Source organism: Neodiprion lecontei, chromosome 3 (assembly GCF_021901455.1).
Source record: "Neodiprion lecontei isolate iyNeoLeco1 chromosome 3, iyNeoLeco1.1, whole genome shotgun sequence".
In the NCBI taxonomy this organism is placed as follows: Eukaryota; Metazoa; Arthropoda; class Insecta; order Hymenoptera; family Diprionidae; genus Neodiprion; species Neodiprion lecontei.
Window position 1 is genome coordinate 24,003,590 of NC_060262.1, and position 23,588 is coordinate 24,027,177.

Here is a 23,588-nt window from a genome sequence, read left to right on the forward strand (position 1 = left end):
GATACGCGTCAAGTGTAGTTTCGTAATTTGTTTTATTATAGAACCAATACAATACCTTATTTATGTCACAGACTGACAGATAATATTGAATATTTGCAATCTGCCTCTCGTTTGAAATATGCATCATCGAGTTCTCTGTCCTATTCGCAGAAATTACAGTATTAGCTTATAGGTATATAGCAGCATTTATAAATGCAACGAGTATTACTGGTTCAATGGTTATTGTGAATAAAATGTTTCATCCATGTATGGATGTAAACAATTTTTGATTGGATAGAATATAATCAAATGCTTGCCGCGTGTTTATTCGAGAGAATAAAATAACAAAGTTATTCACCTTTCTGGCTTGATATTATTTTCAGTTTTTGTTGAATTTTTCTAAAGTGCAATGTGGAATTTTTGACTTGTAACAATAGATAATTAATTGTAATAATGGTCAATTAAACATTATTGGCAAGCACAATGGTAAGTACTCGTTCTATATTATGATGTATCTAAAAGTTATATGACGACTGAGAGTTCTATGAAAAAGCCAGATACTGTAAAATCTGTTAATAGATACTACGTTTTTATCTTGTTTTTTATTTTTATTTTGTAGGTTGCTTAAATACAATAAACACATTCATCCGTCTTTGTTCACAATTAATATGTTTCATTCATACTTACATTCAAGTTAATTTAATGTTCTTTAATACAATAATAGTTATACCGTTCAGGTAAAAAAAAAAAAAATGTAATCAGAACTAGGCCTGTGCGAAACTTTTATTCTCTCAAAATTTTTACGAAAATACGTTCACGATATCGAAAGTTGAAAATACTTGAATAATAATGGATAAGATTTTTTTTTATAAACATTGAATATACTTGCAATGTTGGTAAAGAATGTTTACAACAATGCCTGCAACTCATATGATCACTCATAAATATCTACAATTTCCAAATAGCTGGGTAATAATTTTATGACAACTAAAAATAATGCATTCTCTTATCGTAAAAGTCGTAAATGTAATATTTAGCAAGAAAGAAACATATATTTAGGATGATAAAAATTGGGCACAAGCATTCTTTTCAACATTAATTTACAACAAAACTCGACTCTAATGAAATTTGCGAAGTTTGACATATTTTTCAGGAATGGCATTGGCTAATTCTCAGCAAATGGTTAGCTAGAATTTATAAATTACTTAGGGTATTATTAGCAAATAAAATACAGAAACTATTATGTATATCACGTTTCATACAAATAAGACTACGAACCAAGAAAACTTTCTATTGTCTATCGATTATAGATCATCAATATACCAATGAATATATGCGTCAGAACTTAATTAAAGTTAGGCATGAACAAAACCGATTACCTAGGAATCATCAAACACAAAAGCAATAACTTAGCACTCGCTGTTAGCTATGCGACAACAACATGTAATAATACAAACATGGAAAGCTATCAGCGTACAGTATAACAAGCATTTGATACCATCTGGAATGGTAATAAATATATGAATCTGTAAAATAATATTAATTCCAGTTATCAATTTGGGACCAAATTTCTATTGTAAAACTTTGCTTGGACCCTTACTATGATAGGAAACAAGTATGCAGCATGAATCTTGTGATGAATAGTTTCTTCTATTATTATAATCCAATTTTTATGAACTGATTTTAATATGTAAAATGTGTAATTTTTTACATCTTGTTCAACTCGTTATTCTATACGTATATTGAATATGAATGTATCCAAGCATGATTAAAATACTAAACTTTGTAAATAATGAAAATGGAGGACAAATTGCGAACTCAGCGTACTAAAAATACATTTTCATTTAATATATTCGTACCAAACGTATTAGCAAAAAATGATGCTGCAAGAAATCTTCAGCAGATGAAGGCGACATTCATGATCAAATTCAAGGTTGATCAAATTTATTTTTTCCATTACTCGTAGAGTAAGAGTTATTATCATGTTGCACTGTCCTGTGAACTTTCATGCCTACATGTGTTTAAAAATAATTATTAGCAAAATCGTTCCAACTACAAAACTACTCCACCCTAGCCATTTATTAGCAGAAAAGAAAATATCAAGTCACTAATGTAAAATTGTTACTGAAATCTTGCAAGCATTTATTAGTAAACAAGGCTTGTAGACAAAAACTTGCAGCTAATGTCATCGCACAGAGTTTTCATTACATAACAATAGAAATAATAGTAATCATAATAATATTAATAGAAATGAACAACTTTGGATTACTCAGCTGATTCGCACACACCAGTTAGCTGAGAATATGAATGTAAGTAAGCCAACTTAGCTGTGTCACTTCTTTTAAAGCTCGCATTTGCATTGGACGTCGTTGAAAAATTAGTAATTGATATTTTTTTCAAAGAATATCATTGAGAAATATCCAATCTAAATACTAGAGATTTGCCCAAATTATCAACTTAAATCTTTGCCATACTAGAACAAGTAAAAAAGTAGACCTTACGATAAACAAGGAACACTCAAAAATATAAATTAATTTCTTTGCAGTATAATTCAAGATGACCTGAAAATTACCGAAATCTCTGGTAATCTAACTTTAGCTTACATAAAGCGCGATTACCAAACGATACTGACTGACTGGCAAATTACTTTCATTCAAGATTAGTATAAAATTAAATAAACTTATCCAATGAGAACTATCTCATCTGTATAATGTAAAACAAAAGATTGTTGTGAACTCAATGCCATGCAAGCTTTAATCGACAGCAATTCGACTGTTATCAAAACTAACTTAATGTAAAAAAAAGTTGACTCTTGACAGAAAAAAAAGAAACGTAAGATAGATAATTTGTATGCAAGAATTCTATTATCAAGACGCCTAGCCTAATGTGTTAAGGAAATGAAACACCCTCAAAAGTTGACAGATATGAGTATATAATTCATAAAATATTACAAACTGAACATTTAATATGATAGTGGACTGTGAAATGTAAAGTGTATTATCCTCAACTGTATTAACCCTAAAGCAGTTTTTTTTTTTTTATGTAGGTGATAATTTTTAAACAAACAATTAAACCAATTGAAAGAATCTAAACGAGACCAGTTCAAAAATCCTACCTAAACCTTGTTTCAGTCTTAAATTCATGCTTAAGTTATGACAAGATCCAATCAACTAATGAATTTGATGATGTTAACTCATATATTCATAACACAGCCAGAGGGTACCACCAATAATACCTAAACATGTATTCGCATACATAAGACTTTTAAAATTATACTGAACAAACGCAACGTACCGTAATACGTTAGGGTAAAATTAAATTCCATGTCTGACGCAAATGCAAAATTATTTATTAAAGGAATCTCTGCGATATTGTCCTACAAGTTTTCCCAAGAATGAGTTTTATGAATTATAAACAAATATGTGTCAGCGATCAAGTGTAGTGCGTCATAACATCAACGGGTAAACTTCTAGAAATACGCGAACGACTTAGGTGTAATAATTGTTGTGTATAACCAAAATATTCTGTTTCCTAATTTGTAAACTGTTTTTTTCTTCAGATTTTTTTTTCTCATATATTTACTGTATTATATCGATCCCCATACGCCCCACTCCTCTCCCACGACGCAACCACACACATGCTTGATTCACTTCAAATTAATTTTATCAGAATCTCTGTGCATTCTTTTGGCTGGTGGTTCTTCGATCTGGAATTATTAAAAAATCCAAACATACAACACTTAATTCGTCAATCACTTCATTTCAATATAAGATGTGTAGTTAAAGAGACTTGCTGTGTTTATCGTATTTTTTATCATACCTCATCATCCAATCCAGGAAGTTGGATTCTAGTCTCTGATGCTTCTGCAGGCTGTAAGTAATAAATAGTACCGATGGTTTACAAAAGAAATACTGATAAGTAACAATTAAGACATGTTGCATGTTGTTTAGAGTAAATGTAACATTGGGTGTATAGATCCATTCACAACTATATTGACTAATTCAACGTTTCATATACAAAGGGGTAATAAATACTTTTTCATGTTCAAATGATTTATCTTCGAATACATCTCATCTACAAAATGCATTAAGCCTCCACCTTAAGAAAGTGAAATAAAAAATTCTGGGAAATATAAAATATTTACTGCAAATTGCATCATTACCTGTGCATCAATACATTCCATTTCTCCGATTTGCAGCTTGAAACGCAGATTAACATTGTGTACATAACATATTGTGTGTAGGATGCACAGAATTAAAAAAAAATAACTACATTAAATCAATACTAAACAGCATTTACACCAAATGATCTTTGTTTTAATATTAATGAAAAATTCTATCACTCTTATGAAATACTAGCTGATAGCAGTTCAAATAACGTCGATCAAGAGACAAATGTAATATTGCCTATATCTCAGATTAGATCTAAATTATTTTTATACATAACTACCTGTTGAAACAGAAAGCCCTGATTTATCTTCAAATTTTTTCGAGTACGAGCATCTCAAATATGATTTAGACTTGTTCAAAAAAGATCCACATCTTTTGAATTAACCAATCTACATTGGAATGTCTACATTGAAATGTAATGAAATTCTTCAAATATTACAATTTGTCATTATACACAGCGACTTGATTTCAACATTCACGCTATTGGGCAGTATAACTATTATAATAAAAATATTGATTTTAAAAAATTACTTACTCTGGCGTCTGTTTCATTCGGTCCAATGCCTACTTCCTTTTGCTGTTTCGATTTTGTTCTACGTTGAGGCCTGTCATTACCCATGTGTGTATTGTGAAGTAGACCTTTTGCTTTGGGACTGGACATATTTACTTGCATTTCAGCAGGCAGATAATTTTTAGAATTTACCAAGAGTTCATCAGCCTTCTTGAAATACATTGTAGGAATGCGGGTTTCACTCGGGAACTCTTTCAAATCGAAGTTTGTTGTCTTCGAAAATATAACATTCATAGCTAAATCACACACAGCCCATAGTTTCTGGAAAAGAAATAAATAAAAGATTGTAGTTGATCCATAAATTGTTGGGCAAGGCTACAGAAGCTAAGTTCTCTGGTTACATGCGAAATAATTTCAAACAAACGTGATTCTCTGCTCACATAGTTGACATTGTCATCCTCTGGTTTCAACGCATCCTTGTGACTTTTCATTCGTTCAATCAGGTTTTTGTAAAATCCGTAACAGTAGAATTCATTTTTGGTTATCAGTGGCTCCAGGATGTACCAAAGACACTGCTGAATGACCTTAAGTTGGCTTACGTCATTATAGTTTGTGAACTCGGGATCGTGCGCCAGAATTGGCACCGCAAATACCAGCATGTAGTCTGGTAAAATGTGGGGTAATTGACCTAACAGTAAGTAATACATATATTATGGTAAGGTCACTGAGATTGATCAGTACCAAAGAATATCCCTGTTTAAGAGGGCCGAATGCCCCTGTCTCGAGATTTATAAACTATCTGTTTAGAAATGTTTTTTGGGTCATAAGAACATGTGTTGAGCGACGCATTTGTTGTACAAGTTTTACTCCATTAACTTTCAAATTCTAAACTTCAATTTTATACTTTAACCCCTCCCATGAAATCGATTTGTTTCTTCAACACTTTTTCCCTACTTTCGGATTAAGACAAAAATATTCTTTATAGCCTTCAAATATCATTTAATATTCGGGGAAATATGTAGATTGAAAAATTAATAAATTGATCTCCTTACCCATCGCTTTGTCCACTGTTCCCAGTGAGAGTGTTTTTACATAGTCTCTTCTCTTGTTAATGTCTGTTTGCATGTATGTCTTCAAAAGATATTTCAGCCTCTTATCTTGCTCTTTACCAGCAAGTGCGTAATACCCCATAAAATCAAGAGGTAAGCATTTATTTGGTATCCCTCTGCCCAGACCTTTGTGAAGTTTACCTCCAAAAGCTTCTCTAACCTGTGGAACTTCATCCTGAAAATAATGTATTTCATTTTTACAACTCAGTATCAGAGCTGCCCTTCTTTTACTGTATCTTTGACTAATGCTGCTGCTTCATGAACTTACAACCATGAGTTGAGATAGATTGTAGAATTGCTCCGCCGTGAATTGGTCTCCTACTCCCTTCTGCTCACATATCTTAAGCATCGAGCACCCAGCCTGCAATCTGAGCCAGCTCATCTCTGCCCTACTTAATCTGCCTTGTTGCAAAAGGTCACCTTTATTTACTACAAATGCATTAAGCATTCTGAATGTTTTTTGGGCAGAAAGAACGTCACTTTTAAGTCCCAACAGCCACCTGGCCATACATTTTAATGCTTCTAAACGGCAACGTGTTTCTTCGGGTAATTGATCTTCTCGACACCAGTCTCCTTCTATAACATCTGTAGTTTGTTCACTGTTTTCCTTGACCAGCAGTTCTTTGACAATCTGGAATGTTAAAATCATCACCACCAAAACTTGTTACTCGAAATAAATATGAAATGCTGGAAGCACAAAATTTTATTGCTTTACATAATGTCACTTTGTTCTGATTGTTTTCAAACAACAACGTGAACGTTTCAATTAGGTTTTTAATCAATTTACCTTTCTAGAGACCATATTCTTTATTTGTATTTGATACTTGTCAGGCAAATTGTAGGCGATATGTCCCAATGTAACAATTGATGTTCGGTAATGTTCTGAAGTTGGTGTGAGTGTGTTTTTGATCCTTTCAATGATTTCGGGGAATATGGAATCGTGAATATTCGCCATATTAACAAACAAGCACCTAATTGCCTGTTTGGCTTGTTTCGGAGTACCGGTTTCAGCGAATGTTTTACACAAAGGGACCATGAGGTTCATTATGTCAGGGGCCACCTCAGACAATGACTTATATTTTCCCAAAAATGTAAATATAGACAGGACCAATGGTGCGACCATTTCATCATCAAGCTCTAACAAGTTGACCAAACGCATTAGTATGTCGGCGTGAAGGAAATGAGGGCCAAAAACGAATGATAACATCTGGAAGGTGACAGAGAATCTTTGATATTATGTGTACATAATAAGATAACTTATATTTAAAGCATTAGAAAAAACTAGTATTAATAATGTTTTTGATTGTAGCCGAGAAGATTCAAACAATTTAGATTCACGTAATTAATCAAATTTATTTACCACAAGCAATCTCAATCCCTTTTCACCAGCGTTGTTCGGATTCAACCCGACTTCTTCAATGACATTACCTCCTTTTAAACAGTCCAAGACATATCCAATTAATACCTAAAAGAAAGAGAAAAATGTAAACTTAAAATTCGAAATTCAGGATCTTTGTTACACGATTGAGGTCATTAACGTGCCATTATTTGCATTCTTGTAATATTACTTTCCAAATTTTCAGTATATTTACCCGAATTGCTTCTTCATCTATCATGACTGAGCTTACTCTCTCTAACAACATTTTGATTGTGTTGTAGTATAGATTAGTCATAACCGGTTGACCCAGCTTCTTGAGGACTAAACTCGTAGTTTCAGCGCATTCTTTACAGGTAACATTAGGTTGTACAATGGTTTCCATTCCTTGAAGCAATGTCGGGTCTTTCTTCATATGAAGGCTAAATTTCTGTAAAAATTCTTGTGCCTTCATTGGATCTGGTAGAAAACGTGATATCTGTGAAACTTTGGCCAACAAGTCTCGATCACGACTGGGAGATTCTGGCTTCTTTGTAATCTCAACCCATTCGACAACAGATCTTCTCACCCTATTGCAAAAGAATATCGGATGAAATATATACCATTTGTCCTAGAGTTTCAAAGTGAAAGTTGAACAAATCTACTGACGCTAATTGATGCTTTTGCAGCTCAACAAATGCTTTGGATGCATGATCATCGATAGTTCCCAATAAGTGATATAATTTTTTCATTCTCTCTTCTGGGCTTAGTTGGTACGGCACTAAACACGTATTAAGTAGCCTTTCGACAAGTAATCTATCTTCCATTCCAGCCATGTAATATCCATGCAAAATTTTATCTTTAATCCAAGTCACTGCCTTTTTTGTAGCTTGAGGTACGTCAGCGTCGTTGAGATGCTTTTTGTAAATCATTGCCAATCCCGACATAGCTTCTTTCCGAATTTTAAACTGTAAATTAAGTATAATTCATTAAGAATACAAACTTGACACATGTCATTGACCAAAATGACCTAATGAACTGTTTGTATAATAAATCTCACTTTTTTGTCCAGTGTTCTTTCCTTCACAAATTCCAGCAGATCTTCACTGTCTGACACAACTTCAAAATCTCTTCGTGCGGTGGTAACAATTGCCATGACGACTTCGTACCTTACGCTTTCGTCTGCATCATGTTGCCTTAATTTCAATGTATCGGTAATGTCTTTTCTGAGCTCCGAATGATTCAGTAAGAAATGCATTGAATACTGAACACACTTTATGCGAATTGATACGCTTATGTCGTTAAATCTACCTAGAAACGCTCGCCACAGCTGGGTATGCTGTATAGCTAGCTGCGATCCTTTTTCTGAGAACATTCTAGCAAGTAAAGCTACGGCACCCAGCCTCTCGTTCTCCAAAGATGATTTCAGTTTACATTCCAACTGTGGAAGGACGGATAGCAGAACACTAGGACAAATGTGATTCAATTCGTATATCAAGTCGTAGACTTTTTTACATATCTGTAGACCTTTCTCTTCTTTTCCAAGAATCAGCACGTGATTAAAGAACTGGAAAATGGTTGAAGTTTCACAACATTATTAATGACAATTCAAATTTGTCAGGTTTAAAAATATCTTCCACTAATTCTCTGTCTACTCACCGCTTGAATATATGGTTCTAGAGTGTCACTGCACTTAATCACAAGTTCTTTTGCTAACAAGTAAGCATTCTTTTTCTGAGTCTTATTTGGCTCTACAATATTCATGAGAATTATGTCCAATAACTCGTTTCCAACTATATCCGATTCAGTTATAAGTGGACATAACACATCCAGCATAAAGCTTTTTACTTTTCCAGAGTGCTCGTCGCTGGAACGGTAATTACGTGAATATTTTACTACAAATTTCGTCATTTGGAGCTGTTTTTGTATTAAATCTGTTCCAAATAATGTACTGAATATCTTAACATATAATCCGCTAATTCGATTTGTAAAATTTGTTGATTCTCATAGAAACTAAGAAAAATTTAATTGATCTAGTTCCTTACAGTAAATAAACCTCACTATATAAAATTTTGTAATCTATTGGAAAAGTGTAAGTTTTGATCTTGAAATGTAATCAAATTCATTTAATTAAACACTACTTACTTGACTATTTTGAACATGAGTGAAAACAACGCGCAGAATATTTCTTGACAATCTTCCAGTTCGAAGCACATATTAAAAGATTTCACATAAGCCAAATTTTCAAGCAAGTAAAAGTACCGCTTAAAAGCCGGATCTTTTGGATCCTTCAGACCTGACAGCTGTTTGATGAGGAATAAAAATATTGTCTTCACCTATTGAATAAAAAAACAATAATAGCCGAATATTAGGCAAATAGATTAAAAATCAATAAAATGATTACATGTCCAAGGTGTGAGACAATGATTGCCAAGTATCTCACCCAAGAAATATGAATAATAAATTAAATACAATTCAAAAACTACGAAATGATACTAATTTATTGTTAATCCGTTTGCAAATGTCTTGTGAAAAAAAAAGACACACATTGCATAAAATATTGATCTCTAAGGGACAGATCAAATTACATAATTACTAGCATCATGTAAAATCCATACATATTTGTACATGTTTCCCTGAAATTCATGGTCAACAGAAAACATTAATGCAATTTTCAGGTTTGCTGATTTACTTGACTTCTAACAAGCTTATCGACATTTGTCACATTTCTATTCTCATTTACCTTAAATATAATTGCATGCTTGCATCTTCCGTTCAAAATAAGGGGATATTTGAACCAAGATAAATTTTTTCTACATTAATATTCTCTAGTATAATTATATTTATTTATTTATTTACCTGGTCAGCATCTTTGTACGGAGCCTCGGGTGCATAAACTCTGAGAACATCAGCGATACAACATGCAATTAATAACTGTACATCTTTACTTTGGTGCATGAGGAAATGATCTTCGGCCAAGTGTAAAGCCAACGGAATGTACTGCTGGTACATTCCCTCATCCTGACCCATAGCTTGCAGGGTATGTGCCAGTGTCTGTTTGTCATAATGGTACCGTCAATTGTTGTACATATATATTGGTTATCTTTGATAAAAATTTCATTGATAAATCAACAAAGTCTTGATTATTTTTGCACAGCAACAATTTTACATTGCAATTGGATATCGCCAAGGCATGAAAAATGATAATCACCTTGAGACGTCTGATCAATTCATCTGGACCGAGATCTTCAGTAACGGATCTGCACCCCTGGGGGTAAACTATTTCTGACATTTTATCAGCTATGTTCCTCGAAGGTTTTGAGAAAAATTTTCTTCGTAATTAGTAGCCTAAAACACCGTCCAAACTCTGCAAAATATGAAGTAATAAAATATTGAGAAAACTTCACTAAGTCCGAGTAGCCGTAATTGTAGGAACTAAAAACCATATGATAATATGAACTGAGTAGCATTTAAATGTCAATAAATGGTGTTTTCAAAAGCATATTTATGATCTATTTAACAGTCATGAAAGGGAACATGTGGAAAAGAAATTTGTCCTAGAATTTCATTCATGGAAAAAGCTTTGTTTTTTCTCTTTTTATCACACCGCCATAATATTTCTTGACTAATAATAAAGTTCCCTGATTTTTCCGGGACTTTCCAGTTTTCCATGACCAATGGCAGCTATGAATTATACTAAACCTTTCTAACTGGAAAGCTAGCTACTTTTCTTCAAAGAAAAATATGCTTTGTTACAAAATTAAAATATCAATATACACTTATCGAATCTGCTTTACAAGTAATTTATAAGAATTTCATTTCTGCACAGTGAGACCGACAGTTGATGTGAGTATTCAAGCAATATCAACAGTCAAAATGGTTGCAATTATCAATGTTACATTGGAATACAAATTTTCAAAAATTTCGAAGATTTTGTTAGGAGCGAGGGAGACTGAAGCAATACGATTAGTATAATGCCTAAAAAATAGGTCCGGATGACTGAATATGTGCAAGAGGGAAGTAATCATAAACAGCATAAATAGTTTAAACTTTTCTTCAGCGATCAGAAGTGAGTGATAAATTTAAGCGAGAAATTTAGTCATTCCTGGATTCAGCCTAGTCCAAAATTGGACTAGATTGTGAATTTTGTTTTTAATTGCGCATTGTACTACGGAATTATAATTGCAACGGTAAATCGCATTTATCCATGTACATTTGATGGATGAGTATATGGGCCAAACGCTGTGGTGAAAAAAAAAATATACAAACAATGGTACATTTTTTTTACCCATCTGTTCCGTCCAAAATTTAAATAATTATCACTACGCCTGATCCAACACTTCAGAAACTAATACAATTGAATTAATAAAAATTATTTGAACAAGATATTGTGCTGGATTGTCTGTTCAGGATCAGATAATATTGGAATTTACATTACACAAGATTTATATGCAATTTCTATTGCAAGCATTATTTGAATCTATGAAATTACGTTATAAAAGTCACGTGTTCGTTGAACAATTATTGGTATGTATTACTTGTCAAATACTTTGTTGCTATTTCATAAAACTTGAAATTTTACGAAACAATCCTTTTTGGGTTGTGGGATATCTTTTCTACGGATTAAGTGAAAGGTATAATTTGAAAATATCAAGTAATTGTAGAATTATTAAGGAATCTAAATGCAATCACCATCCGTTTATAATTTTCCTAGTTTGAATATTGATAAGACAGAAGGTAGGGAACACAACTAAAATGAGTTCACTTCTGCGTGTATAGCTGATCTAAGAAAACGTCCTAAGCCATAAAATGAAGAAGAAGAATTCAGTAATCATTCACCAGATACATCATTCCTTCTAGTTTGATTTTTCTGATATTTGATCAATTGACAATAATACGAGATGTTATGGAAATGATTGACGAATTTTTTGCTGAAATACTAGTCCTTCATATCCATTGAAAACTATAAAAAATCAAGAATAACCGACACGCATAGACGATAAGAATGAGCAAAATCATTTTTGTTAAAACTACTCCTGAAAAACTAAGAACATCTCCAGAAGGGCTCCAGAAATATCCACGTAAGGCAGTTAGCATTTGATAAATACTAATTTTCAAACATATTTTTTTCTTCTCCAATAGTATTGATATGAATAAAATTTGCGAAACAAATTTTTAATACAGCATTTTTGTTTAGAGTCTGCCATAATTGCTCATATATTTTAAACCAATAGGATAACCACAAGCGAGCTAAGCTTGAGAATATATCGACTGTTTTCAGACAACGGACAATATCATGAAAGTACTATATACATTCAGCAACTGCAGTTATAACTTCCGGACTATTGTTAATGCGCTTGTTCCTAAAAGAAATTTCTATTATTGGAATCATTTGTTTACTGTAATGTTGCATCAAAATTTCACTAATAGGAGCAAAGGCTTCGCTTGAGTTGACGATACTGAAGTGATGCTTGCTAGTACTTAGATTAGTAAAGTAATTTTGATTTTGAAGTGAAAAGAAAATTAAATACACACGGTCGATTGTTTAGTATAATTGTAGAATAATTGGACATTTCTTACACGAAACAAAATCTACTCACTTATGATGCGTGATCACTGCAATGTGATAGCAAACTTGTCAAGGGACACATATCGAGTGATTATTTAGAGGTTATGTCGGCAGCCCGTAAATGATTGCGGCAGGTACGTAAACAATAGTGCATCTTTTTAACAAGATAATGCCATTTTACGAAATCGAATCGGCAGAATGCTCGATGTAATCGTACCAATAGTGCATATTAGAGTGGAAAATTTTACCTCAAGATATGCATAGACACCAAAACGCCTGACACTCAAAATATCAATAAAGCAAATATATCTGTCGGGCTACCACACGACACTGGCTCAGTTTTTGACGTGGTAAAAACAATGCTCGTCACATTCACCACTAAACTCAATTACTGAGGATTTGTCGAAATTTCACCGATTTTTCACACACACTAAGCATGATAAAGTACCCGCTATATCACAAGAAACGTTGTAAAATCAGTTTTGTAAACGGTTAACCATGTCAAAGGACGCGACAGCGCATTCAATGCCCTGAAGTTACCTATGCATGGCCACGTAAGGAAAGGCTTTCTTACACGAAAAGTCAAAATTGTCCAGGAACAAGTTATCAATCCTCGGCAATTATATTATCGACTGCAAATCCGCCATCACTCTCGACCTATTATTACGGATACATACTAGCAAAAAACCTCGCGTATTTATAAATATAATTCATCAGATCCAAATACATTCATTAAATACGGTCCTTACAATTTACGTGTGTCAGTAGTAATATTTATTGCGGGATGTCAATAGCAAACCATACATAGGTTCGAATTCGATTGTAAATATTCGACCTTAGAGTTCTCGTAACGGGACGACAAACTTTGTATATTTTTATGAAAAAACTACCAAGCAGACTCGTCGGAATATTTCTGGATCGCTTCGACGGTATTGAACCCCTTCAATATCTTGAAAATTCCATATTTCTTTCATAAATCGAAGTTGCACGAGCAGATAGGTGACGGCATCGAGATATCGGTCGACACCGTGCACACCAGCTTCCGGATCCCGATAAACGTCGGACTCTTTCTTGTTGGACACGTGCGACGTGTACGTAAACTGGTTCAGCGCTGATCAATTTTTCTCTATTTCAAATTGATCATCTCGACCGGGAATAAAACGCAGCAATGGTAAGTCAACATTGTTTTGCGGAGCCTTCAAAGCGGTCAACTTTATTCTCCTAACTACCCGACGACGCGCAATAAACTTCGCCAAATCAAAGTTGGGTTAGGCGGCGTCTCTAGCCGTGTAATGCCTCTTACAACCTCAAATAGCTCCCCATATTCGATTGTCATTAATCCGACAATCCAGCTTAACTTGCTTAAAATATTCATGCAATCTTAATCCGAGCAACGAATTATTTTCGATTTCGCAATACCGTCATTTTTTACGGCTATCTTGAGTTGAACCCCATTTTGTTGCAACTTCAGAATGCTGGGAATCTCTCTTAGCCCAAGACTAGGATGAGAAAAAGCCCGGTTTTTGTTAAATAACCCTATAACAGGTTTTTTCTGTTCATCTCAATACTAACGGCATTATCATTAATTTTTAAGTAACATCTCAAAAAGAAATCATAATTGTTCATTCTATGAACCATATATTCTTTTTTTTAAATCCTTTAAATATTTAATACTTTTTGTGATTTGCTTAATCTTAATATACTCAATAACGTTTCCGTCACATTTTACTTTTCTGCATATGGATTATTGCCCAAACACTAGTCACATTGCTAAAGTATAACGAAACTGGATCTAATTTAAAAAATTTATAACAAACATTATCTGAACAGTTGAATTCGTTTGTCCCAAAGTATGAAGATAGTAAATTCAACAATGTGCGTCGTTTTGTATTTAGTCACAATCAGTAGTACGTTGGAAAACATTTTTAAACAATCTTGTTTTAACTGTCTTACAAAACTTGATCAAGATTACACAATAAAATGATTATGAAATGTTTCAGGCAAGTCTTAAGACAGATAATCCAGAGAAACCTGGTCAGGAAACTGCACCAATCCATCGGATCCGTATTACACTGACCTCATGTAACGTCCGTTCCCTTGAGAAAGGTAAATGAGTAAACATAATTATTGTATATTTTTCGAATTACTCAAATTGTGTGGCTAAGTATTGATATATTTAATTACTACAGCACTTCATTTAATTTTTTGCATAAACATATAGCATAGCAAGAGATCTATACAATTTATTCAAGCGTTCCTTTTTCTAAATCATCACATTTCAACTCATTCAATTTCAAGTCTAATCCTTTTTAATTACCCAGAACTTGAAATATGGTGAAGACAAATGATCAACTGAAAATAAAAATATTATCAATTTAGATGCAAACTTTTGTATGAAGTTTAAAAATTAGTATCAGATTTTAAATTAATGTTCCTTCAAAATTCACAGTGTGTACAGAACTTATCACTGGAGCTAAGAAACAGAAACAGAAGCTGAAGGTGAAAGGACCTGTCCGTATGCCAACCAAGATTCTTAGGATTACGACACGTAAAACACCTTGTGGTGAAGGTTCAAAGACTTGGGATCGCTTCCAGATGCGAATTCATAAGAGGGTAATTGACCTTTACTCTCCGTCTGAAATTGTGAAGCAAATAACCAGCATCTCGATTGAACCTGGAGTAGAAGTTGAAGTTACCATTGCTGACGAATAAACCATTGAAATGAAATTTCAATAAAATGTTTGAATAAAAAATTAAAAATTAAAATACCTGGATGAGTCTTATTACCCCTTGTGCCTATACCGTATTTTTTAAGCAGCTCTAAACTTAGACGTGGGACGCTGAAAATTAGAAGTATCGAAGGAGTGAAGAATGGAGATATTAGATAAATTAAATTCATTATATTCTTATAATATTTTTCACTTTATTTGTAAAATCTTGTATCATAAAGTCAATGAAAGTGATTCTGCACTTGATAAAGTTACTCGCCAGATGCGGTCAGATAGAGAAGGATGAATACAAATTCGTTTGTGTCGCATATTGTTTAATCATCCTCCTGAGAATCGTTACCGCCCTTTCCCGCATCTTCACCTTCTTCGCCCCCACTGAAGTCACCCATACCCTCAGCTTCTTCTTCTTCATCATCGTCACCTGCCACCTCTGCATTTTCGAGTTCGGCACGCTCCATTTGTCTTGCCAACTCAGCTTCGTCAGTTGCTGTCACAACTTTCGGCTGAAAATGTAGTACAACAATTGTCAAGATCTCCTTGTGGCAACTTTGAATCTTTTGGTAATTCATTGTTCTAGTCAACAGAGACACATTTTTTTTGACTTTGTCATATATCGATACAACCGTGGCAAGATGTATTTAAAGATTAATATCTTTAAAAGCACTATCTCCAACAAGCTTATAACTGAAAACTCACCGCCATTTGAATGTCGAATACACCTCCAAGGGATATAATTTTTTCCTTAATCACCTCTATGGCATCATTCAATGCCTTTAAACCGTCTTGTTTCTCAGGTGTAGAGGTTGTCATGACTGGAATATAAGGAAATGAATATTGAATCACCTAATAATATATGAAAAATATTTAATGATATCTGGATTTGCAATAATTCAGTATCTAACCATCAAATCACATTGACTAATTCTTGTAAACATGCATTATATGCTTCGATTATTCAGAGTATCGATTGAGAATCCAAAAAAATTTCTGTAATTCACTTGTATTCTTCACCTGAAGAAATACAATTTTATAAAGAAGTTTTTCTGATTTGCAAACTTGAAATCAGTCAAAATCTTATTACATTTTATTACACTGAAAGTGTGAAGTAATTTAATACGTTACTGATTAATGAGTATGATAATCAATATTAATCAGATATGTACCATACAACGGAGGGGCTATTAAATTGATTTTGATCGGCAATTCTTCTGTCGTCAGAGCCAAGCCAGCTTTTAATGCAGTTTTGACAGCATCTATGCCTTCGTAACCGTAGCAAGCAACTTCAACATCAGCACGAATCTTGACGGCTTGAGATGTGAGTTTCCGCTTGATATTGTTCAACAATACTTCTTTAGTGTGATCATCCAAGCCACACTCGGCCAAGATGGAAGGGTCCCTGAAATACAAATTTTTTATTCACAGACTTCCCTTTAGTATTTAATTTTTTAAAGCAATTTCCTCAAACTCAAAAAATAATAATTGCTAATTGCAATCAATAAGATGACTCACAATACTGATTGTTTAAAGAAATCATAGGCTGATGCCTTCTGTTTTTTATATTTTTCTTCAAAGTACCAAGCTGTCTTCTGGTACAATTCCTCCAGCTGTTCGTCGCTATCATAATGCAATAGCTCAGCAACATGACGTAAAATCGAATTCACTGCCTTAGCTTTGGCAAATCGTTCTGTACATTTTTCTACATCTTCAGCAGATACTCGTCGTTTACTCAAGTCAATATACCCTTGAAAAAACATTCAATATTAAAATTGATTACATAAAGAATCAGAATGGGTAAGCACATTGAATTTCCTAGTTGAATGCATTGTTTAAGGTGTACCCTAAAATTTGGTGAAATTGTAAGGAAATTTGATGTGAATTTTTGTCTGCATTGTGTACAATTCTCAGATTCTATAAGGTTTTCTGAACATAGTAATCACTGAAAAACGCCGAACTGGCATTATGAGTATGGATTGGCTTAAATTACAATCAGCCATAAATTATACATACCTTTATCTTTGTCAACTCTGATGACAACAACAGGTTCCGTTTTTCCGACTCTGATGAGTTTGTTGATGGAACGAATACGTCGCCTTGACAATTCAGAAAGAAGAATCATGCCTTCGATATTATTATACTCCAATAAATGAACATAGGCTCCCATTTCAGCTATGCTACGTACATTGACCATAACCACATCTTCAACTTCAGGATATTTCTCCTTGTAAAACCGGCAAGATAACACCATATTGGCTGAAAGAAAAGATATAATTCTTTTATCACAGAATGTAGAGGGTTGATCTGATAGTTTGCAAAAGGAAAAAATACAATCTGTTTTGGAACAATAATTCTTTCAAAAAAAGTTGATAGCTAGACATTCTGCGGCAGGTTGTCATATACAACACGAACTTTGGAGGCGGGTTAGGTGAGGTTGTATTAATATCATGCAAACATTCCGTATGAAATTGATGAGAAACGTAATATGGAAGCGGTTAGCCAAATTTAAAGGTTATCTTTTAGGTTAGCCGTACGAAATATGCGTTATCTATACAAATATCCATCTGCGATTACCTAGATTCTATGAGCCTATGAAAATAGAAGTAGGATTAACTAAGGCCGAAGAAATTTACTCGAAACTGTAAACTCTATTCAAATATGCTTATAATCCATGTGGGATCGGGAATTTACTACAGACAGGCTGATGAAAGTGGCAAACAGCAGCTCTCAACCAAATTACCCACTGATTTCTGTGCTCTCAACCTATAGGGTAAAAAGTGTCAGTAACCCCAACCAGCGCCCCAACCGCACATTCTTATTTCGTGTAAAATCTGATTCGGTAGTTGCTTTCTACCGGGGACATCAGATAATAATTGTATTTATATGCATAGTGGAAGGCTCTTTTCTCATCATGTTTAATATGATAGAGAAAAATTAAATTCTAGGCTATTTAAATCGAGCATAGGTCTCAACTGTTTACAATCGCCGTGTCTCACGAATGAAAGACTTAATTTTCCGGTTAACTGTGACATCCTAACGCGGTGAATTCCGGACAAATTATAAGGTAGACTCACAATTGAAACACGAAAATAAGCTGGGACGTTGTTATATAAATTTTTTTGAAAAGTAGTTGACAGTAGAGTCAGTTGAGTAATCTAGAAAACAAGCAGGTATACAAATTTGTCATAAAAATTTTGAAATAATTTTCTACAATACAGTATTTTCTTTCTTCTTTTTGTCATTTTTAGTACCCGGTTTTGAACGAGCTTCGTTGTTTTGTTATTTACCGTTTGTCACGGGAGACTTGCTCGTTTGGTATGTAAATATCGTGTTTCATTGTAACAACTTGATCAAAGTTGATTGCGGATGAATATGATTCGACCCGAACAGTAGTTGATAGTTGTTTGATGCGTGACACGTCTGTGCGTGACACGTCTCACAAAAGGCGCGTTTGGAATTGAATTTACGAATTTTTGTAATACAAAAAATTCAAGAAAGAAATTTTACAATTCAACGATTTTAGTGGGTTGACTGCGAAAGGTTAAGCGGGGGAAAAAGATGTTGGAATTGCCAAAGTCTTAATTGCCAAAGCTATGTGCACCTTGTTGACTTGAATTAAGAAACGAAATTCATAAAAAAATTAATGTATTCACGTGGAATTCACTCTATTGCACTAGAGAAATCCGAAGGTATCACGATTCCACATGTGTTACATATTATCGAAGACTGAGTTAAATTTACACAACAATAAAGTTGCCATTTGACAAACTACAATATGTAAGTATTTGACCAGTGAAAATAAGCACACTTATGCTCGTTTCTACACCACAGCAAGCGGTAGAGCAGCCGGCGCGTTTTTTTTTTTTTTACGTGGTATCCCCAATAGGCCTACTCCACGGAGAATACTTGCAAGATCGATTTTACATTCTTCGAAACATTGCAAATGACTTTTTTTCACATGTCAATCATGGTGAATTGTTTTTCCCAATCAATTTGTACTCGTGTATATTCACAGTTTGTTCGACATTTTTGAGTCCATATAACCCACTGATTATTTATTATCGATGAAAAATGAATATTTTAATTATGAATGAAAGATGGTTGTTTTAATTATGGATGAAGAGTGACTGTTTTTATCTTAGATGCAAAAGGCGATTGACTTTGGATGTTCTCGCAGGTTTTTTTTTCATGACGTATGAGATAATCGCTAAATGGAGAACCTGATGAATACGCAAAACAATCAACAACTGAACCATGATCCAAAACACGAATCGCTGTAAGACGTTGACATTTACCTATCGGGAGATGATGCAGAAATCTTTGAAGAAATGGAAAAAAATCGGAGAAGAATAAGAACAACCACCAAAAAACGATCGCAACCAAAGACTGTAAAACCATACAAAAAACTACAGTTGAATAAATTTTACTACACTTTGTGATCACGATCATTATGAACTACATCGCTAAACCTATGTATCGGTGAAAACAAAATGACTAACCCTGAACCAGACCTAAGCCTAAAAAATGAGGCGTTAATTTTTCAGTATAGTTGATAAAACTCAGTTACCTGGAACAGATAAAAATATGATTAGACTAGACCCTCAAAAAGAAAATAATACGATCGGTTAAACGAGTATTTCTGTTTATTTCAGATATGTTTCATAAATACTTACGCCAAGATTCTCCACTATCAGTATACACTACAGAGATTTTTGTTCCTGCGCGTTGAGCGCCGGTTTTCGAATGCCGCGCTTTCTCTAATAACTGAAAAGTATCAAGTCCACGCGCAAAGGCGCTGTGGAACTTGAAAACTTTACTATTCGTCAAAAAATTGACCGAAGAGCTGAAAAATCAGTGCAGCGAGAGTGCGTAACTCTATACTGTTTGCAAAACCGCCGGGCAAAAAACCGTATCCAACTCCCGTTATTAATTGGCGCGCAAAAAGCTGCGTCCAATTTTCATGATTAATCTACGCGCGATAAGGCGCGACAGATTAAGCTGTCAAAAAATTTGTATTATCTAAATTTGCATTCCAAAAATTCTGTAGAAATCCAATCCGCATCTGCATCTTTCTGAATTAGATACATTGCTATGCGGATTGTTGTTCTCAGATTACAAATCGAATTGAAATGAGGATGGAGGTTGGAGGGCATGCATTATTGTGTGGCGTGACGGTCGGCGGTCCTCTTCGACGCGAAGTCTTCGAGCTCAGCATCTCTCCCCATCTAGCGTACCACGGAACGCGATAGATGGTCTAGAGATGAGTTTTGCCCATTCAGACGATCACAGAGATTAATTGAATGGAATAACGATCGGTAATGACTAAATAATTGAATTGCATAACGATTGAAAAATGGTTGCAGACTGACAAGAAATGAAAAATTCAATTTCATTTATATTCAAATGCTTTCAAATACTCGAGAGACTCGAATACGGAGTCTTTTGGTAAAAATATTTCTGTGATCGTTTGACGCTGTGGATTACAAAGGTTAGTAACATCACGGTACATCGCGACCTTCCTACCCTCGCCTGTTTCCCAACGAAGCCACCCAACGGAAAAGAGAGACTCACACACACATGCATAAACCCCGCGACGGATCCCAAAACGTCCACCTACCTACCCGGTTACCTATATTCGACCTAAACGATTCTCCATTTTTTCCGACAAACATTATTCTTCATCATTTGCACCGTGGTCACTGACTTACATTTTCGTTGGTTACCTGTTGGGAGCAAGATATTTTTGTATCGTAGTCTGCCTTTTCGAAATACAGTATCACGGTTGTATCCCGCGAACTCTAATATTGCATTTGTTATTTTAGTAAATGTTGGCAGACTATCGGTACATTAACCTTTTGTAAAAGTGATTAAGACATCCTGTATGCCAATTAGCATTTTTCTAAGCGAGCTAAGCCTGCAGTTGATCAATACTTGTTGGATGTCAAAAGATTGAAAATGATACATAATATAAGATGCAAGTTGATTACGTTACGTTATGCCAGACTTTGGAATTTCATCAATTTAACAATATCGTGAATAATTAAATATTTTCAAACCTCAGGTGAACCCACCACTTAATCGGCATCATCGGTAAATTCAAACGTAGATTATTACGTCAATTGCAAAACACAATTCGATCTCGCGAGTGCCGAGGAAGCGATGGTTACCTGTCGCGATGCTCATTCCACTTTTAGCAACGTGTAAAACGTCTAACTTTGAGTAAGGTATGGTAAATTGCATTACGAATAAAAATGGTTCGACTGAAAGTCAAGCACGTTGCGATCGTGAATGAGCCTATCCGTGCAGCTAAAAAATGGAAGATTTATGTAACAATTGTTACCGCCACGCCACGTGACAGAGGAATCCCAGAGAAATACCCATAACCTAACACATGCAAACTCACCAACGTTGCCGAGAAATGGTGAAGTCAACCGAAAGTCTCTGCTTAAATCTGTGAAAAACAAAGCAAGACACTAGAATTAATTTAGCAAATTGGCTTTTCGGTTTTCAAATGAATTATTACTGTTGTCTATTTTCATATTTATGCATTGCATGTTCCGCAAGAACAAAAATTTCGGCTCTAGATTTTAATTAATTTTATGAGCAAAGTAGATGGTATGACTTTGATTATTCCGATTACGAATAGCATATTATACTATGGGTGCTTAATCAGAGGAGCAAGGAGAACGTTTTCACAAAGCTATGATGAACTTTGAACGACGTTACCAAGGGCAGCACAACGAAAATATGATGGAAGATTACATTTGGGGTTTAATACGAGAAAACCCATGCAAACATAAAAGATCCACTATAAAAATATTCATTTTTAAACTTGATTTATCGTTATCTCACATTTTTGTGCTATTATTTATCACAATTCTTGAATAAAAAAGACTTTGATGTTCCGCAAAAAGTTTAAAATTCAATTATAAAAAAAAAAACAGTAATTTTTCTTGAAAATTCAAAAAATTGTTCTAGTTTCTACAAAAGCGAACTTTGATCAGAAAAATAATTGTTTCCTTTATTTGCAACGTAGGAGAAACCAAAATTTCACATGCAGAAGCCAGATCCAGAAATCATGTCGATCGGTGTTATCAATCAATAATTAAAATTAGTATCGTCACCTAGAATCTGGGTTGCTCCACACTTTAACGTAGTAGTTCTTGTAGCATCTCAGGTTTATTGGTGAAGCGACGCACTTTTCACATAATTCAGATCTCCACTTATCTCTTATACTTCAAAAATCCGCACCGGAATAACACTAGCACCCGATTCTACACTGACTTTTTGTAATGTAGCCGTTTGTTTGCACCGACGCGACTGAATAAACTTGCTAACAATGCAACTGCGCATTCGCCGAAAATCAGCCAAAAATATTACTAAAATTGACACTCGACGCAGAGACAAAACTACGCAGCACTCAAATCTGAAGTTACACAAAACAATGAAAATTCGGGACACGAAATTCACCTTCAACATTCACGGGATGTTTTCATTGCAGTAACTCGGATTTTTTTCTGGCTACACGCTGCTCGTCGTGATTATTCACAGATGAGTATGTTGTAAATACACTGATGGAACAACGTGCCACAACCTGAATAACGCGGTCTGAACGTTGAACTGGTCCGAGAACACGAGAACACGTGATTTCGTTCCAATTGCTCGGAAACGACCGACGTCGCCCGGTGCTCAGAAGAGAATAAAATCAGTTCTCTGAAGCCGGAAGATAATATTCCCCCCCCCCCCCCCTCTGTCGCTCTTCCCATGAGTGGGGGTAGCGCCTACTCAGCTGCCCCCCTCCCCGCCCCCGGCCCGCCTGTGAGTAGAGTGAGAGAGGGAGGGAGAATTATTATCTCCTGTCCTTCAGAGAACCGATTCAAACCCGTTCGCGGGACGCTTACGCCGTTGCCATCTATGGCTATGGTCTCAACGGCCGGGTGAAAACACCAGGTAAGCTGCACGCCACGCGATCCAACGTTTGGAGGATCGCCGTATTATGTGACGTCAGGCAAAGTTTGAATTCTCCGACCACTTACGGAGACTGTTCAAATAAAGCTTATGTATCATTATATATAATTTGTCCAACTAGTCTTTATGTAAGACTCAATTTTTTAGTATAATCAATTATTTTATAAAATAAAAGTTGACCCTCCGGTACTTCGTTTCAGAATTTG

General features: G+C 34.6%; 3 protein-coding genes across 8 annotated transcripts; 1 reads left to right on the forward strand and 2 right to left on the reverse strand.

The window, feature by feature from the left end:
- Positions 1 to 13: 13 nt before the first annotated feature.
- Positions 14 to 13,430, reverse strand: LOC107224025 (sister chromatid cohesion protein PDS5 homolog B-B). 5 transcript variants are annotated; one of them, XM_046733430.1, is made up of 17 exons: positions 13,266 to 13,430; positions 10,334 to 10,489; positions 9,982 to 10,176; positions 9,268 to 9,458; positions 8,782 to 8,989; positions 8,183 to 8,689; positions 7,792 to 8,090; positions 7,361 to 7,712; positions 7,129 to 7,233; positions 6,556 to 6,975; positions 6,037 to 6,399; positions 5,712 to 5,943; positions 5,100 to 5,347; positions 4,684 to 4,980; positions 4,142 to 4,177; positions 3,799 to 3,849; positions 14 to 3,685 (listed from the first exon to the last, which is right to left on the reverse strand). In XM_046733430.1, exons 2-17 carry the CDS (start codon positions 10,412 to 10,414, stop codon positions 3,626 to 3,628), a joined length of 3,645 nt encoding a protein of 1,214 aa, XP_046589386.1. In that variant the 5' UTR covers positions 10,415 to 10,489; positions 13,266 to 13,430; the 3' UTR covers positions 14 to 3,625. The 5 variants fall into 5 exon arrangements, with proteins under 5 accessions (XP_046589386.1, XP_015519414.1, XP_046589384.1 ...); XM_015663928.2 differs by lacking the exon at positions 13,266 to 13,430 and adding an exon at positions 12,940 to 13,256; XM_046733428.1 differs by lacking the exon at positions 13,266 to 13,430 and adding an exon at positions 12,723 to 12,926.
- A 279-nt stretch (positions 13,431 to 13,709) lies between these two features.
- Positions 13,710 to 15,459, forward strand: LOC107224016 (40S ribosomal protein S20). Of its 2 annotated transcripts, XM_015663918.2 has the most exons (3): positions 13,710 to 13,862; positions 14,692 to 14,797; positions 15,141 to 15,459. In XM_015663918.2, the coding sequence occupies exons 1-3, from the start codon at positions 13,860 to 13,862 to the stop codon at positions 15,401 to 15,403; spliced, it is 372 nt and encodes a 123-aa protein (XP_015519404.1). In that variant the 5' UTR covers positions 13,710 to 13,859; the 3' UTR covers positions 15,404 to 15,459. The 2 variants fall into 2 exon arrangements, with proteins under 2 accessions (XP_015519404.1, XP_015519403.1); XM_015663917.2 differs by lacking the exon at positions 13,710 to 13,862 and having other exon boundaries at positions 14,683 to 14,797.
- Positions 15,460 to 15,594: 135 nt separating this feature from the next.
- LOC107224013 (eukaryotic translation initiation factor 2 subunit 1) lies at positions 15,595 to 18,148 on the reverse strand. The gene is made up of 6 exons (XM_015663913.2): positions 17,989 to 18,148; positions 17,428 to 17,670; positions 16,930 to 17,161; positions 16,584 to 16,816; positions 16,117 to 16,232; positions 15,595 to 15,923 (listed from the first exon to the last, which is right to left on the reverse strand). The coding sequence occupies exons 2-6, from the start codon at positions 17,663 to 17,665 to the stop codon at positions 15,735 to 15,737; spliced, it is 1,008 nt and encodes a 335-aa protein (XP_015519399.1). The 5' UTR covers positions 17,666 to 17,670; positions 17,989 to 18,148; the 3' UTR covers positions 15,595 to 15,734.
- Positions 18,149 to 23,588: the final 5,440 nt, after the last annotated feature.

Bases quoted from the DNA above. Each gene is read 5' to 3' on its own strand.
- LOC107224025 (XM_046733430.1), bottom strand. From the start codon at position 10,414: ATGTCAGAAATAGTTTACCCCCAGGGGTGCAGATCCGTTACTGAAGAT. The intron at 6,400-6,555 runs GTAAATTGATTA...TTAACATTCCAG, and splicing joins AGAATATGGTCTCTAGAAAG to ATTGTCAAAGAACTGCTGGT. The intron at 3,686-3,798 runs GTATGATAAAAA...TAATAATTCCAG, and splicing joins TTCCTGGATTGGATGATGAG to ATCGAAGAACCACCAGCCAA.
- LOC107224016 (XM_015663917.2), top strand. From the start codon at position 14,683: ATGTTTCAGGCAAGTCTTAAGACAGATAATCCAGAGAAACCTGGTCAG. The intron at 14,798-15,140 runs GTAAATGAGTAA...CAAAATTCACAG, and splicing joins CGTCCGTTCCCTTGAGAAAG to TGTGTACAGAACTTATCACT.
- LOC107224013 (XM_015663913.2), bottom strand. From the start codon at position 17,665: ATGGTGTTATCTTGCCGGTTTTACAAGGAGAAATATCCTGAAGTTGAA. The intron at 17,162-17,427 runs GTATGTATAATT...TGTTTTTTCAAG, and splicing joins CAGAGTTGACAAAGATAAAG to GGTATATTGACTTGAGTAAA. The intron at 16,817-16,929 runs GTGAGTCATCTT...TTTGTATTTCAG, and splicing joins TTCTTTAAACAATCAGTATT to GGACCCTTCCATCTTGGCCG.